This window comes from Podarcis filfolensis (genome assembly GCF_964270895.1).
Source record: "Podarcis filfolensis genome assembly, chromosome: 15".
Taxonomy (NCBI): Eukaryota; Metazoa; Chordata; class Lepidosauria; order Squamata; family Lacertidae; genus Podarcis; species Podarcis filfolensis.
In genome coordinates, this window is record NC_139618.1 from 6055177 (window position 1) to 6069042 (window position 13866).

Consider the following 13866-nt stretch of genomic DNA (forward strand, 5'->3'; position numbering starts at 1 on the left):
AATAATAATAATAATAATAATAATAATAATAATAATTTATTATTTATACCCCGCCCATCTGGCTGGGCCTCCCCAGCCACTCTGGGCGGCTTCCATAGAAACCAAAACTACAGTAAAATATCACACGTTAAAAACTTCCCTGAACAGGGCTGCCTTAAGATGTCTTCTGAATGTCAGGTAGTTCCTTGCTATAACAATTTCCTTCCCCATATGTGAGCAGAAAGAGCAAAGAGTCTTGCACTTTGTGGATCTTTGAAATGATGTTTACTGACATTTCACAGGTACTAGGTACTGGGTGGCATGCCAGCACCCATGGGTGCCACATTGATGGTGCCTGCTTTAAGGTGATAAGAATTACTAGATAAGCTGGACACATTAGGGCACAAAATTCTACCCCTAAGAGGTGTCTGGTTGGCCACTCAGGGAAGCAGGCCTTTAGTATGACCGAAGAAGGAAATTTCTGAAATTGTATTGTGTTAAGCAGGTTGCTGCCTTCTATTGTGGCTCCTTGGCTTGACAAGAGTCTCCATGAAATAGTACAACCTCCCCTTTTCCGTGTGCATGGCTTGGGTTGCTAATTTAATGGGAGAAATGGAGGCACTCCAGATGACAAATAGCTACGTTCGTTAGTGCACCTCCCTGGAGTCAGCCTCCAAAATGCATTACATAGCAGCAAATTATTCTGTCATAACTGCTTTGCAAAATGAGAGGAAAACAAAAGCTCTCGCTTGAATTGTTTCTTGTGTGTGCATGTGTAAAGGGGGAAGGAGACATTGATGACAGTCCAACACCCATCGCTGTAGCTTTGATTTACCACGTAGCTGTGGTGAAGAATCCTATAATTAGAGCAATAAGAAATGGCAGCTGGAATGGAACAAACAGCTTCTTGAACACCCAGCCTCTTCTGCGCGGTTTTGTTCGGGTTGGATGCTCAGCTGAAGGCAATCTGGAATTCTTCTCACTCCCTGCTGCCCCAGAGAGATGGGGTACCTTTTTTAGGCCAAAAGCTGCATCCCCATCTGGGCAACCTTTCAGTGATGGGCAAGGCCAGAGACAAAAGTGAGTAGAGCCATGAATGCTAATGTTGCCTTTGTAAAGCAGGCTACACTCACATACCCCTTTCTATTCTCCATCCAGACAAGTGACAGGCATGATCAGAGAGTTCAGGCAGGCGAAAGCACTCAAGGAGGATGTGGAGCAAGGCCAGTGAGCCTTGGTGTGGCTTGGCAACAGAAGGTGTGGCTGAAGAGAGTCCCCAGGGCCAGATAGCGGGGCCTGGGCCTGAGGTTCCCCATCCATGATCTTAGGATACAGGGAGTGGTCTTTAAGGATGGATTGCGGAGGCCATTGGTCAGTGTACACAATGGATTTTCATTTGATGAGTCTGGAGGCGGAATGAAGCAGGTGTCAAAGATTGGCATTGCTGGAGACCCACAACCAACCTGGAACCCCACGACGCTTCTTTTCCTTCTTGCTGTCACCACACATTCACCTGTCCCCCCCTGTTGTTGCCCACAGCAGTCATTCCACAGGCCATAGGAAAGGAAGGTGGGACTTCCAAGTCTCACCGCTGGCTCTCCTGAAAGAACAGCCACTATGTTAATGGCAGGAAAAGCTCCACGGGACACCTATGGGTCAACAGGAATGTAAAGGGAGGAAATCAGGCAGCCTTGTTCAGTGTCAGACTTTTATTTGTTTTATTCAACCCTCAACCCGAACAAAATCTCCTTAAATAATATAAGAACACATATATAGGGCTATATACATACTCAGAGGAAACCCACTGAAATTAATGCACACAATTAACTTAAGTCCATTATATTCAGTGTGTCTACTCCAAGTAGCACTTAGTTGGCTACAACCCACAGTACTGTGTGTTGACTTTGAATATATAAATATTTCCATATTATTATTTAGCTCTATCTCATACACTTTTCTCGGCCTTTATTAAAGCTTTTGACAACTAAGTGGGTAAAGTACAAGTAAGAAAACCATTTGTCTGCTTGTAAAGCTGCGGTGAAGCTCCAGTGCCTTGGCATTTAAGAAGATAGTGACTACAAAACAGGTGTATTGCAGCACCACCCTTTACCTCAAAGCCAAAGCATGACTTGGCGTTCCTGGTATACAAAGCCCTGCAAAGGGTCAGTGGTGATTGCTGATGGTCACATTCAGATCTTATGCTAAACCCTCCTTCCCCCACCCTTGAGTCTCCAGATGCCGCTGGACTCCAGTTCCCATCAGCCCCAGCCAGACCTATCCAACGGTTGAGGGATGATGGGAGTTTTGGTCCAACAACATGGTGACCAAAGGTTGGGGGCTGGGCTAAACTATCGTTTTCATGACAAGAATGAGCTGCATCATGCTTCTACACTCCCCTCTTTTCCTCCCTCATGGTCATGGGGAGCAGATTAGAAGTTTTTGCTTCTGGTTTTTATTTACCACAGTTTAATATGTTAACATTAACTGTGTTAATGTTAAACATGCCAGCATCATAACTTATAGTTTCAAACTTATGGCTTCAAACAAACAAGAGTTAACTACTGGTTTGGATAACAGAAGCAGAAACTTCCAAACTCCTCCTTGCTGCTACTCTTTCTTGTCACACTAAACTATGGTTTAATGAGACATTCATACATGGCCAGTGTTACATTGCATTGATGCAAGGTCAAGCTTAGTTTCTTTGTGTTAACCAAAGGTCATCAGAAATTTTCATATCACAAAGTGACTGTTCCATATGACTGTTAAAGATTCAGTAAAATGCCAATTCTTGTACGCTAGCTACTGTTGCAAGGCAATAATTCAGATTAGTTAGGCGCTTTACAAATCAGTCTCCAACATGCCTGCCGTGCTTAGTCACATAATCAGTTGGATTAATCAGTTAGGAATCTTTCAATCAGTTCAAAGAAGTAGTCTCAAATTTGTTTTTAGCCTTATGATAGGTGGCTATTGCTCCTGCTTGATGGAAGCCAGTGAGGTGGCAGGCTCTTCTGATCAGCAGAATCCCCGTTCGTGGGTGAGGATCAGATGCACATGAACCAAGCGTGTTTTAAGATTGGGGGCTTTGCAATTAAGAACCCATTTAAAATCTGCCCAACCCTTCATTGGATGAGAGCGAGAGCGAAGTATGTTGCTGTTGGTATTAACAGCAATATTTTTCCTGGAGCGAGAAGTGCATTTGAGTCTGACTTGTAGACAATTCGTTCACCAACAGGCTGAGTGGGTCGAAAGTTATCCACCATTGGCCAGTTTTTGTCTGTGTCAAAATAGAGCTTCATCCAGAATTCTTGGATCTGTGGAGTAACCAGAAAAATGAAACATTATTAGAAAAATGAAAAACAAAACAATGGAACTAACATTACAATCCTAACCCCACTTACCCAGCAGAAAGCACCACTGAATTCAATAGGATTTCCTTCTGAATAGATATAGTTATGTTTGCAATAATAATAATAATAATAATAATAATAATAATAATAATAATGGCTGTTTCATGTTATAATGTCAATGAAACGGTGTACCAGGGTAAAAGCAGTATGAAACACAGGAACACAAATTCTAAGAAAAGAAGAATGAGTTCAATAAACTAAAACAATAAAACCATTCAAATAAACTCTAAAACCAATGAAAACACTCCATCAACTTCAAAACTGATCTTCCATAAATGTCTGGGTTACACCTCTGCGGAAAGCTTCTGAAACAACAACATATTTAGTAGGTGCCTAAACATCATCATGCCATGTGCCTGTCTCATTTTGGCTGGTAAATGGGGATAAAGGATGGCGTGTGGGGGAGCAATCCTACTCCTAATCCAGCCTGCATTTATCCCAGCATTCATAGCAAAAGCCTTCCTCAACTTTCTCAACTCTTATTTCCCTTTTCCTGAATAAAAAGAAGTACTTGCCCTGGGATGTAACCCAGTGTCACCTTGCGGGACTATTCATTTCTATAGCCAATATTCTGAAAGAGAGAGCCCAAGAGCGGGCATTAGAATTAAGTGGACAGCACTAAACTGCATTGAAGTGCATCATGCACAGCTGTTACCTACTAGCACAATGGCTCTGTTAAATTGCCCCCAAATAATTAAACAATAATTCTGAAGAAGTGTTTAAGTGAATGATGAGGCTTAAGCATGTTAGGGTTGAATACGCCTTTTGTAAAGCCCCATCTCTTGTGTTTTGTCTCACCTGCCGGAGACTAAGTTCAATAGGTGTCTCAAACAAAGTCCAGGTGACTCCCTCATTGCATCCAGGTGTGGTCAGCGAGCCAGTGTACCGATAAAAGCTGTCGAGGGCTGACTTTTTAGGGATGAGGGCATCCAGGCACAAAGCCCCCATTTCAGTTTCGTTGCCTAGAGAGATCAGAGAGGAGTTATTGTTTCGTGCACGGCACATCTTTCTGATCGTCACTCTGGCAATTGCCTTCAGTTCTGTAAGTTTATTGATGCTGATGTCTTTCAAAAGCAGTTTAAGGAAGACTGTAAGAAAAGCCCTGTGAGATAAGCCCTGTGGGTGGCAAACCACATGCCTCTCAGGAAACCCACAAGGTGGACTCAAGGGCCCTAGCCCACACCGTCTGCTCTGTCCCCCAGCAACTGGGAAAGATTCAGATGATTACTGTATCTTTTCCTTGTTAGGAGTGGTATTTCTGAGGATCTGTTGAGATGCATGAGCAGTAACGGATGGGGGAGAAATTTGATTTATTTCGCATTTTAAGCTGAAGCGATCACATTTGCACTATTCTGAAGCAATACAAGAACTGAAACACAGCCATCATTTGGAATTTGCACTAATCCAAATTTTGTGACGCAGTTCTCTGACTCAACATAAAAACATAGAAAAGTACATAAAAATGAGTACGCTAGTTAAGATCGCATACAAAAGTGCTCTGCATTAAGATAAAATGCTTGCAAAAAGGTGTATGTTAGCCAAAACTGCATACAAAAATGTATTTCTTAGCTGAACTTCGCATGTATCCTGTATATCTGCATCTTGCTATAGAAAATGGGGAGAACCGTATTTAAGATTGGCAAAATGAAACACTGAGAATAACTGAAATGGACAGAACCATCCATCCGTAATGAGCCATGCACATGAGAAGGTGCTTAAGGCCATGATGAAGCTGGAGAGAGACTAGCTCAGTGGTAAAACACCTGCTTTGCATGCAACAGGTCCCAGGTTCAATCGCTGCTATCTCTAGTTTGTTTTTTAAAAAGATAACCGAGGTGAACATGATAGGAATGACCTTTGCCTGAGATTCTGGCGGACCCAGGAAGCTGCCATTGCTCTATCTAGTTCACTCAGTATCGTCTGCAGACCATGGATCGAGGAACTTTTTTTCATTTCCTTCTGGGAAACTTTCTGCCAGAGCATGCAGTGCAAAATGGGTAGGGCAATTGAAGTACAATTTTATTATGTGCACAATAGGCTACTTTCTGCATACTCTTTTGCAGCCTTCTGCATTCTCCATCCATCCAGACAAACAAAACAAAACCCCAACATCATTAGAGTTCAAAGAACACACTCCAGCCAGGCAAAAGCATTTTTGGTTTGAATCAAGGCCAGTGAGCGGCAAGTCTTCTATAGAGTAAATAGCACTGGGCTCAATGCATCAATGATCAGAACTTGTGGAGGGAAGTGTCCTTATGTATTTACATCTCCCTGTGATGCTATTATTATTATGTTTTATTTTATTTCACTGTAAGGTCCCGGGGCAGCTTGCAACAACAAAAACAATGTTAAAAACAGTTTATAACAACTTACAATCAGAAAAATAAGGTGAATCCTAGAAAACATATCCCTCAGGAACTAAAAGGCAGACTAAAGTCAAGTATAGAGTAAACATGAAGTTTTCTGACCTTGTTTATGGATCAAAGAGTTGAGTGTTTCTGCTGCTGTTTTAAAGAGAAAGTTTCCATTAAGTCTTACCGTTGAAAGGAATGTCTTTTAACTTTGAAATGAAAGGTTCGTAGAACTCATTTTCGTTGCCATCCTGAAATAAGACATTTTTTTTAAAAGATACAATTTTAATGCCCCCTTTTAACTCTATACTATTTTCTAGAGCATGGATTGTGGGGAGGGGGGACCGTTTTTCAGCCCAATGACCACTTTCCCTTCTGGGCAATCTCCCAAGAGCCACATGTAAGCATTTTCCCCATGGATAGTAGAAATTTATCCTGCAAATACACCAGAAAGTGTGAAATGGCCCCCATGATTCTTGCAACCCAAGCCAATTCTAGTTGCTTTGCCAGTTTTAAAGTGAACCCAAATCCCTTCCATACCTTTATAAAGAAGCCCAGCACCGCTACGCCGTTTTTAGAGAGCGCTTCCTCTACAGTTTGAAAGTTTTCCTTGATGTGGACGATATGAAGCTATGGGGGGAGGCAGGTGGAGAGAGACTGAGACCTTTTTCGACAGTACTGTGCTTACAAATGTTGAACTTTTAAAGAAGAAACAAGAAAACTAAGAATGAACATTGATAAGGATAAAACTTTACACAAAGGAAAATATACTGGTACATATATTTTGCACATAAGCCATATACAGTGGTACCTCAGGTTAAGTACTTAATTCGTTCCGGAGGTTCGTACTTAACCTGAAACTGTTCTTAACCTGAAGCACCACTTTAGCTAATGGGGCCTCCTGCTGCTGCCGCGCCACTGGAGCCCGATTTCTGTTCTCATCCTGAAGCAAAGTTCTTAACCTGAAGCACTATTTCTGGGTTAGCGGAGTCTGTAACCTGAAGCGTATGTAACCTGAAGCGTATGTAACCTGAAGCGTATGTAACCTGTGGTACCACTATACAATATAAGTGAGGCTACTTGTATATTATCTGAAACAAACTTTCAGATCTGGAAGCAAGAGACTCTTAAGTAGACCCATTGAGAGGCAATGCGGGTAGGGTGTTAGACTAGGACCTGGGAGACCAGAATTCAAATCCCCATGCAGCCACGAAGCCCATTGGATTGTCACCTTGGTACAGTCACTTGGTACAGACATACCTCACAGGGTTGTCGTGAGGATAAAACAGGGAAGGGGCGAAGTGTTTGCACCACCTTGAGCTCCTTGGAGAAAAGGTGAGATACTGCTACTACTACTACTACTACTACTACTACTACTACTACTAATAATAATAATAGGAAGAAGAAGAAGGTTGCATGCATCTTAAGAGTAGATACACTGAAATTCATGGACCTGTGTTTGACATGACCGTTAATTTCATCTGGTCTAATCTGACATTAGCCATACTTAGATATCACCCTAAGATTACAAAACTTTAAACAAGGAGATCAATGACTAATAAAACCATTATGGGTTTGTTGGTTGGTTGGTTGGTCTGTTTCTCCCATTCCATTCTTATATAAGTTTGCAAGTTTTCCCAGTTCCCATACCAGTGCAACATTAATTCAGTTTTCAAATTCAGCATTTAAGCTTCTCCAATGCATAGCAAGGATGTTAAAAATTATTGTTGTATGTATGAATGCTCCATGTAGGTTGCCTCAAGTGCATACTCGGCACATTTGTCCAGAACAATCCCTACGTTGGAAGTAAGTGGAGAAGGCTTTCTTTGTGGGTGTCTGGGGAGCTCTGGAATTAGGGCCCTGGGCCAAGAGTTTACTGGACATGTTGTGAATCCCTGCACGACTTTTTTGTTTTTACCTCCATGGCATATCTCTTCCCGTCAATGCTGTGCTCCGATCCAGGGCTCACCCTGCTTTTCTCCCCCTCGCTGTCTCCCCAGTGGAAGTGGAACTGCACCGCCTTGTATTTCCCCTGGAGGCCACCTGACTCGATCTTTGCTGTCCCATCAAGCTTCACTTGGACTGAGGGAAGCAAAAAAGAAGTGCCCTTTCAGGTCATTCATTATTTCAAAAACATGTTATCATTATAAACCGGGGGTTGCGGGGGAACCTCCACCCCACAGACCTCCTTTGCCCCCACCAGGCCATTTTAGCCAAGCCATGCCCAGATGCCACACACCAGAGGTCTCTGTTTCTCGTATTTTCTCTGTTTTCTAATATTTTCTTTTTTTAAAAAAAATGTGTCTTTTATTGGTTTCATATAAAACAAATACACTGGTGACAATGAACAAATGACACTCACATCCCACTCAGTCATGACTTCTTTGTTTTCAGTGTGAATATACCAATTATATAAAATTTTTGTTAACCCAGAGTATCTTTCCAGAGTGACCCATGTGGAGCAAGTAGTTGGTAACTATGTTACTTCGCTGAAGCATACTTTACAATGCTATACCACATCAAAGTTATCAGTTTTAGTAATATTACTACATGCCTTCCTTCGTGAAGTCTTTCCATCAAAGTGACAAGCCATAGCTGTTAGTACCAAGTTTCAAACCCATTAGCAATGGGTCTTTCCAAAATATTGCAGCAGTCAATCTTGCAGCTCATTTTTCTAATATTAAATTCAGTTGTCCCAATTTCTGCAGCAATTTGGGGTTTTAAACAAAAGCCTCACAAAAAAAAAGATATTCACTTTGCACATTAAATAAATGTGTTTATGTCAACATTGGTTGAAGAACTGCATCATAAAATTTGGGTGAGTCTCGTGCTCTACAGACTGGATACGCGTGAATTTGAAAGGACAGCTGTGTTTCAATTAGCACAATGTTTTTAGAAAGTGTGAAGTTCTTTTTAATACAGAGACTCCTAAAAAGTGCCAGTGGCAGCAACTCTTCTCTTTCATATAAGAGTAGTGATGGGGGATAAATTCAGTTCAGTTTATTGTAATATTCTTGTTACAGTGGTGCCCCGCAAGACGAATGCCTCGCAAGACGGAAAACCCGCTAGACGAAAGGTTTTGGAGGTGCTTCGCAAAACGAATTTCCTATGGGCTTGCTTCGCAAGACGAAAAAACCGCAAGACGAAGAGACTCGCGGAACGGATTCTTTTCGTCTTGCGAGGCACCACTGTACAATTAATAATTCTTGTTATTTGCTGCTATTACTACTACTACTACTACTACTACTACTACTACTACTACTACCAGCAGCAGTGGGTCTCAGGGCAGGTTACATCAATTTAAAATCCAGAATGAAAACATTTAAAAGAAATCACAGTCACAGGAATAGGGTGGGATGAACTTACCATATCTGCACTTTCTGAAAGAGTGTTCGGATGTATTAGGAGGAATATGTTCGTATCAGGAGAAAGTCACATTAAAATGTTGATGAAATTCCAGGGGGACTTTTTAAAAACAACAACAACAACAACAACAACCTCCAACTGATGGGGATATGTGGAGAACCAAACTTAAGCTTGAAACGGAGAGAGGCCAAAATTGGCAGGTACCCCCATTCTTCCATAGGAGGGAATGGCTCCTGAGAGAGGATGGCTGCCATGGCCACCTGCATCTCCTAAAAGAGAAGTGGTCAACCTGTGGCCCTCCAGATGTTCCCATCTTCCCTGGTCATTGGCCATATTGGCCAGGGCCGGCCCAAGACATCTTTGCACCTGAGGTAAACTTCAGAATGGTGCTCCCCTCCCCTCCAATGAAGAAGGGGTGAGTGAAGATGTACATCGAGCACAAGGGCGATGGGGAAGAACGATCTGATCCCAATCTGTTGCCCCTGTGGATCCTGCCACCTGAGGCAGTTGCCTCACCTGGCCGCATAGGTAGGTCGGTCCTGATCCTGTCTTTAACTGATGGGAGGTGCAGTCCCATGGGAACACTTTAAGGGCACTACACCGGTTACTCTTGCAATACAATAGATTATATCTTATAAAATTTTCACCTCTCACCTGTATGGCCATTATTTACTACTGTCCAGGGTTTTTCTGGCTTGGCGTTGTATTTTTCAAACTTGAATGGCTTGAGGTCCCAGTCGTATTTCACATCGTTGGTGAGGATGTTGATAGGAGACTGTTGACTTTTTCCACACTCCTCGAATTCCTGTACCCACTTGCGGGGTTCTGTCGAAGGTGTTGTGGGCAGGAGGGAAAGATTGTTTCAGTGGGGGGGGGGGGGAAAGTTGGAGAAAGTTGTGCCACTGAATGAACCAGGCTCTCTGCAAACCAGGCTTTTTGAAATATTAGCCAGCCTTAGGAATGCAGATGCCAGCCTTGTGCTCTCCAGAATAGTTGGACTACAATTACCATCATCTTGACCATCAGCCATGCTGGCCAGGGCTGATAGGAATCTTAGTCCAATGATGTCTAGAATAACCAGCTTGGGAAGGCTAGTACATGTCATCACTGTATTGTCCAAGTTGGCTGGTTAAAAACCTGGCTGCTTCAAAAGGCCTTAGCACAATTGTTTTGCTGATTTATCTGTGGTCCCATCTGCACTAGACATTTAAAGCAGTACCATACCACTTTATAAACAGCCATGGCTTCCAACAAAGAATCCTGGGAACCATAGTTTGTTGTTTGGAGACCCACTTATGTAGCAGAGGGGCTGGATAGCCATGCTACTACAGACTTTATCAATGATGCACATGGGAAATTAGAGTATAGAGCAAAAGAGTTTTATGTGAATGTGCATCTCTTACAATGGTATCAAAGTGGTGGCCACTCTAAGTGTTCCCCAGAACTACTTCCCTCCATGCAATCACCCCTGTTACACTTTGGTTCCTACTTCCAGCCACTCTCCTTGCAATATTGATCTCTGTCTTCTTTTTGGTACACAGATGAGCAACCTTGGCCTGCTGCCAATAATGGGCTCACCACCCTGACCCCAACCCAGCACTAACTTATAAGCACACTTATAAGACGATTGAGAGGTTTGTGTTTTCTTTTAAAATCTGCTATGAATTACCTAGGCAGTGTTTGTTTTGACATCGCTGTGACAGATAGCACCAGTGGCTTCCTCCTGTAAGAGAGATCATAACAGCCTTTAGACGATTAACTCTTTGGGGTGGGGAATCAATAATTTTTTATTTATTTTTTTTAAATTATAACAGTCATGACACATATGAATAGAAATAAAGGAGAAGAATTGTAATTAAAATGAGAACAGAAACTTTGCACCTTTGAAAAACAGATAATTTCTCAGTCAATATCTTCTGTAATAGTGCAAAAGTGGGGGACACAAACGGAAATGGCAGCAGTTTCCTAATAACTGACAGTATCTTTCTAGAACCCTTATTGCCAAGCCCCAAGTGGCTCTGTGATAGTTTAGCATCTGAAATATAGAAGTTGTTTTTAAACAAATATTTAAACAAATAGATGTTGTATAGGGTGCTGGAGTTCACTGTTCCACTCAGTCAGTGATGCCTTCCTCCTGAATACTCCATTTCATCTCCCCAAGCTCGTTTTCTATCCTTCCCCCTGACAACAATCAGCCCGCATTCCACAGCCACTCATTAGGCTGTTTTTCAGTGCCTTACTCCCAAAGATCTTGTGAACTTCTGCAAACCATGTGGAGATTTTTTTTTGAAAGATCAGAAAGTTGGGTTTTTTTTACCTATTCTTTAGGAAATGGGCTGCCATATGCCTGGATGTTCCAGGACATTTTAGCTGGCTTTTCAAAAATTCAAAAATTCCTCCTGGACACCATTTTCAAGGGACGAATCCCGGCGATGTCCAGACGTATGGCAGCCCTAGGTTCCCTAAGCAATGGTACCCATATCCTGAGTATCGGAAATAGGGAGCCATTCTGTCTGCATCTAACCTCTCCTGCAAGCTTGTGAGGATGAAAATAGCAAAGAGAACCATATATGTTGCCTTGAGTTCCTCAGGGGAAAAGTGTGATGCAAATGTCATAAATGGACCTAAGTTAAGAACATCAGAAGAGCCATTGGTCCATCTCTTCTCACAGTGGCCACCCAGAAGCCTGTGGGAAATCCACAACCAGGACCTGAGCACAAGATAACTCTCCCCTGCTTCCTCCATGAATTTGTCCAATCTTATTTTGAGGCCATCCAAGTTGGTGTCCATCACTGTCTCCAGGGGGAGCGAGCTTCATAGCCTCATGTAGAAGTACTTTTTAAAATCTTTGCTGAATCCTCCAACATTCAGCTTCATTGGACATCCCTAATTTCTGGTGTTATGAAAGAGGGAGAAAAACTTTTCTCTGTCCACTTTATCCCTGCTGTGCATAATTTTATAAACTTCTATCATGTCACCTCTTGCTTGACTTTTCTTTAATCTAAAAAGTTCTAAACGCTGCAAGTTTTCCTCATGAGGGAGTTCTTCCACCCTCTTGATCTTTTGGGTTGCCCTTTTCTGAACCTTTTCCAACTCCGTGAAAGTCTTTATAAATATTCCAGAAATCAGTTTTTTAAAAACAGGAAATGGTCTGTGCTGTGGTTCCCCCTTGAACCTTGAACCCTGGCTGTGCACCATCCCAATATCGTCCCAATGTGCCTCCTTTGCAAAGGAGAGGTCCTTTAAAGGTCATCACCGAAGCAGCAAAATAACATTTCCCCAGTCAGCAGAATTTTGATCTCACTCAATAATTCAGTGAAATGAGCTCTCCCAGGGCGTCTTGTTTCTTGCAATGTCAGCATTTGAGTTAGCTTGAAATCGGAGGGGATGGAAAAGAGATTCTCTTTAAAACTGCGGGGTCTAAGTGGTTAATGCAAGTGCCTGCATTCTGGAGGGCAAGAGGGTTCTTTCTTGTTTGTGTGTGTGTTTTCTGAGCGCAACCCTCTCTCTGTTCTCCCTTTGTCCCAGTGCTTAGCTTTTTCTACATCTCTAAGCATCTAGAGCAGTCTTCGCGAAACTAATGCCCTCCAGGTGTCTAGAACTACAATTCCATGGCTTGGATGGTTATTTGAACCCTGGTCTCCCAGGTCCTAGTCTGACACTCTAATATAAACACTTTTGTACATGATTTTGCTTAAAACTCACATTTCTTCTAATTCATGCATCGGCTACTTCAAGACTGGATTACTGCAATGCACTTTGTGTGGGGTTTCCCTAATGTTTTGTCCAGAGGTTGCAGTTAGTGCAGAATGCTGCAGCACGATTGCTGACAGGAATGAGGCCTTGTCAGCATATAACACCCATGCTCAAAGAGCCCAGGAGCTTGTTTTGAGTATCTGAGCTGAAATGAACTCAGTCTTTCCACAGCAAAAATCCATGCCTTTGTTATTCCCTCTCACTCCCCAATCTATTATCTTTTTACAGAGGTCTTTCTCCACCTTGTTAATTAAGGGCCAACACAGAGCCTGAGTGCTGAGTGATGCTAATTTGATCGGGAAAAACTAGAAGTAAAGATAAAACCTTTGGCCAAAGCAAATAAAAGTCCATTTCTACAAATATTATTAAGTGGATTAGGGTTCGTGTGACTCTGATCCTTCTAATCAGTATCTGATAAGTTTTATCCTCTTTCTCAAATTTCAGAGCTAATGTCTGGGGTTTTTTTATTTGCTTGTTTTGTTTAAATCATGGTCTACTGTGGTTGTAGAGAGCAGTGGGGGGGAAATATGGAGGCTTCCAAGGGCAAGTACTCCAAGCCATTCAAATCACGTAGCTGAAAGACCAAAGGAAAAAGTTACAAATCCCCATTCTACAAATCTACCCTGTTTCCAGTCTTGTTCCTGGTGGGAGTCACTCTGTTTTTCCAATTTTGCCCTGCCTGTTTTCTTCGGGACAATGTGAGGAAACAGCATTGCCTCCCCCAGGTGTGTGTCTCTGCCAAATAGCTCAGCCATGAACAATGGGCTGTCAAGTGGAGCCTTGAGACCTCTGCATGCCTTGGAAGGACAAGGTGGGGCAGGGGAGAGGAACTTCCAATGCAGAACCTGCTTTTGGGGTGTGGCTTAACAGCCTCTAAAGAGGGATTAGAGCAATTCATGAAGGTTGTCAGTGGGGAACAAGCCATGATGGCTATGTGGAAACTCCAAGTTCAGGAGCAGCCTACCTGAGTACTTCTTGCTAGGGAGCTGCAATAGAAAAAAGGTCTG

General features: G+C 42.5%; 1 protein-coding gene across 1 annotated transcript in view; it reads right to left on the reverse strand.

Annotated features, from left to right (window-relative positions):
* Positions 1-1670: 1670 nt before the first annotated feature.
* Positions 1671-13866, reverse strand: part of CA4 (carbonic anhydrase 4) — a 28694-nt gene continuing 16498 nt past the window's right edge. The window contains exons 2-8 of the mRNA XM_083587976.1: positions 10773-10826; positions 9758-9928; positions 7656-7819; positions 6278-6367; positions 5925-5988; positions 4185-4348; positions 1671-3290 (exon numbers count right to left, since the gene is read on the reverse strand). Of these exons, the coding sequence (XP_083444102.1) occupies positions 3099-3290; positions 4185-4348; positions 5925-5988; positions 6278-6367; positions 7656-7819; positions 9758-9928; positions 10773-10826 (899 nt within the window). The 3' untranslated portion in view covers positions 1671-3098. The remainder of the gene's footprint in view (positions 3291-4184; positions 4349-5924; positions 5989-6277; positions 6368-7655; positions 7820-9757; positions 9929-10772; positions 10827-13866) is intronic.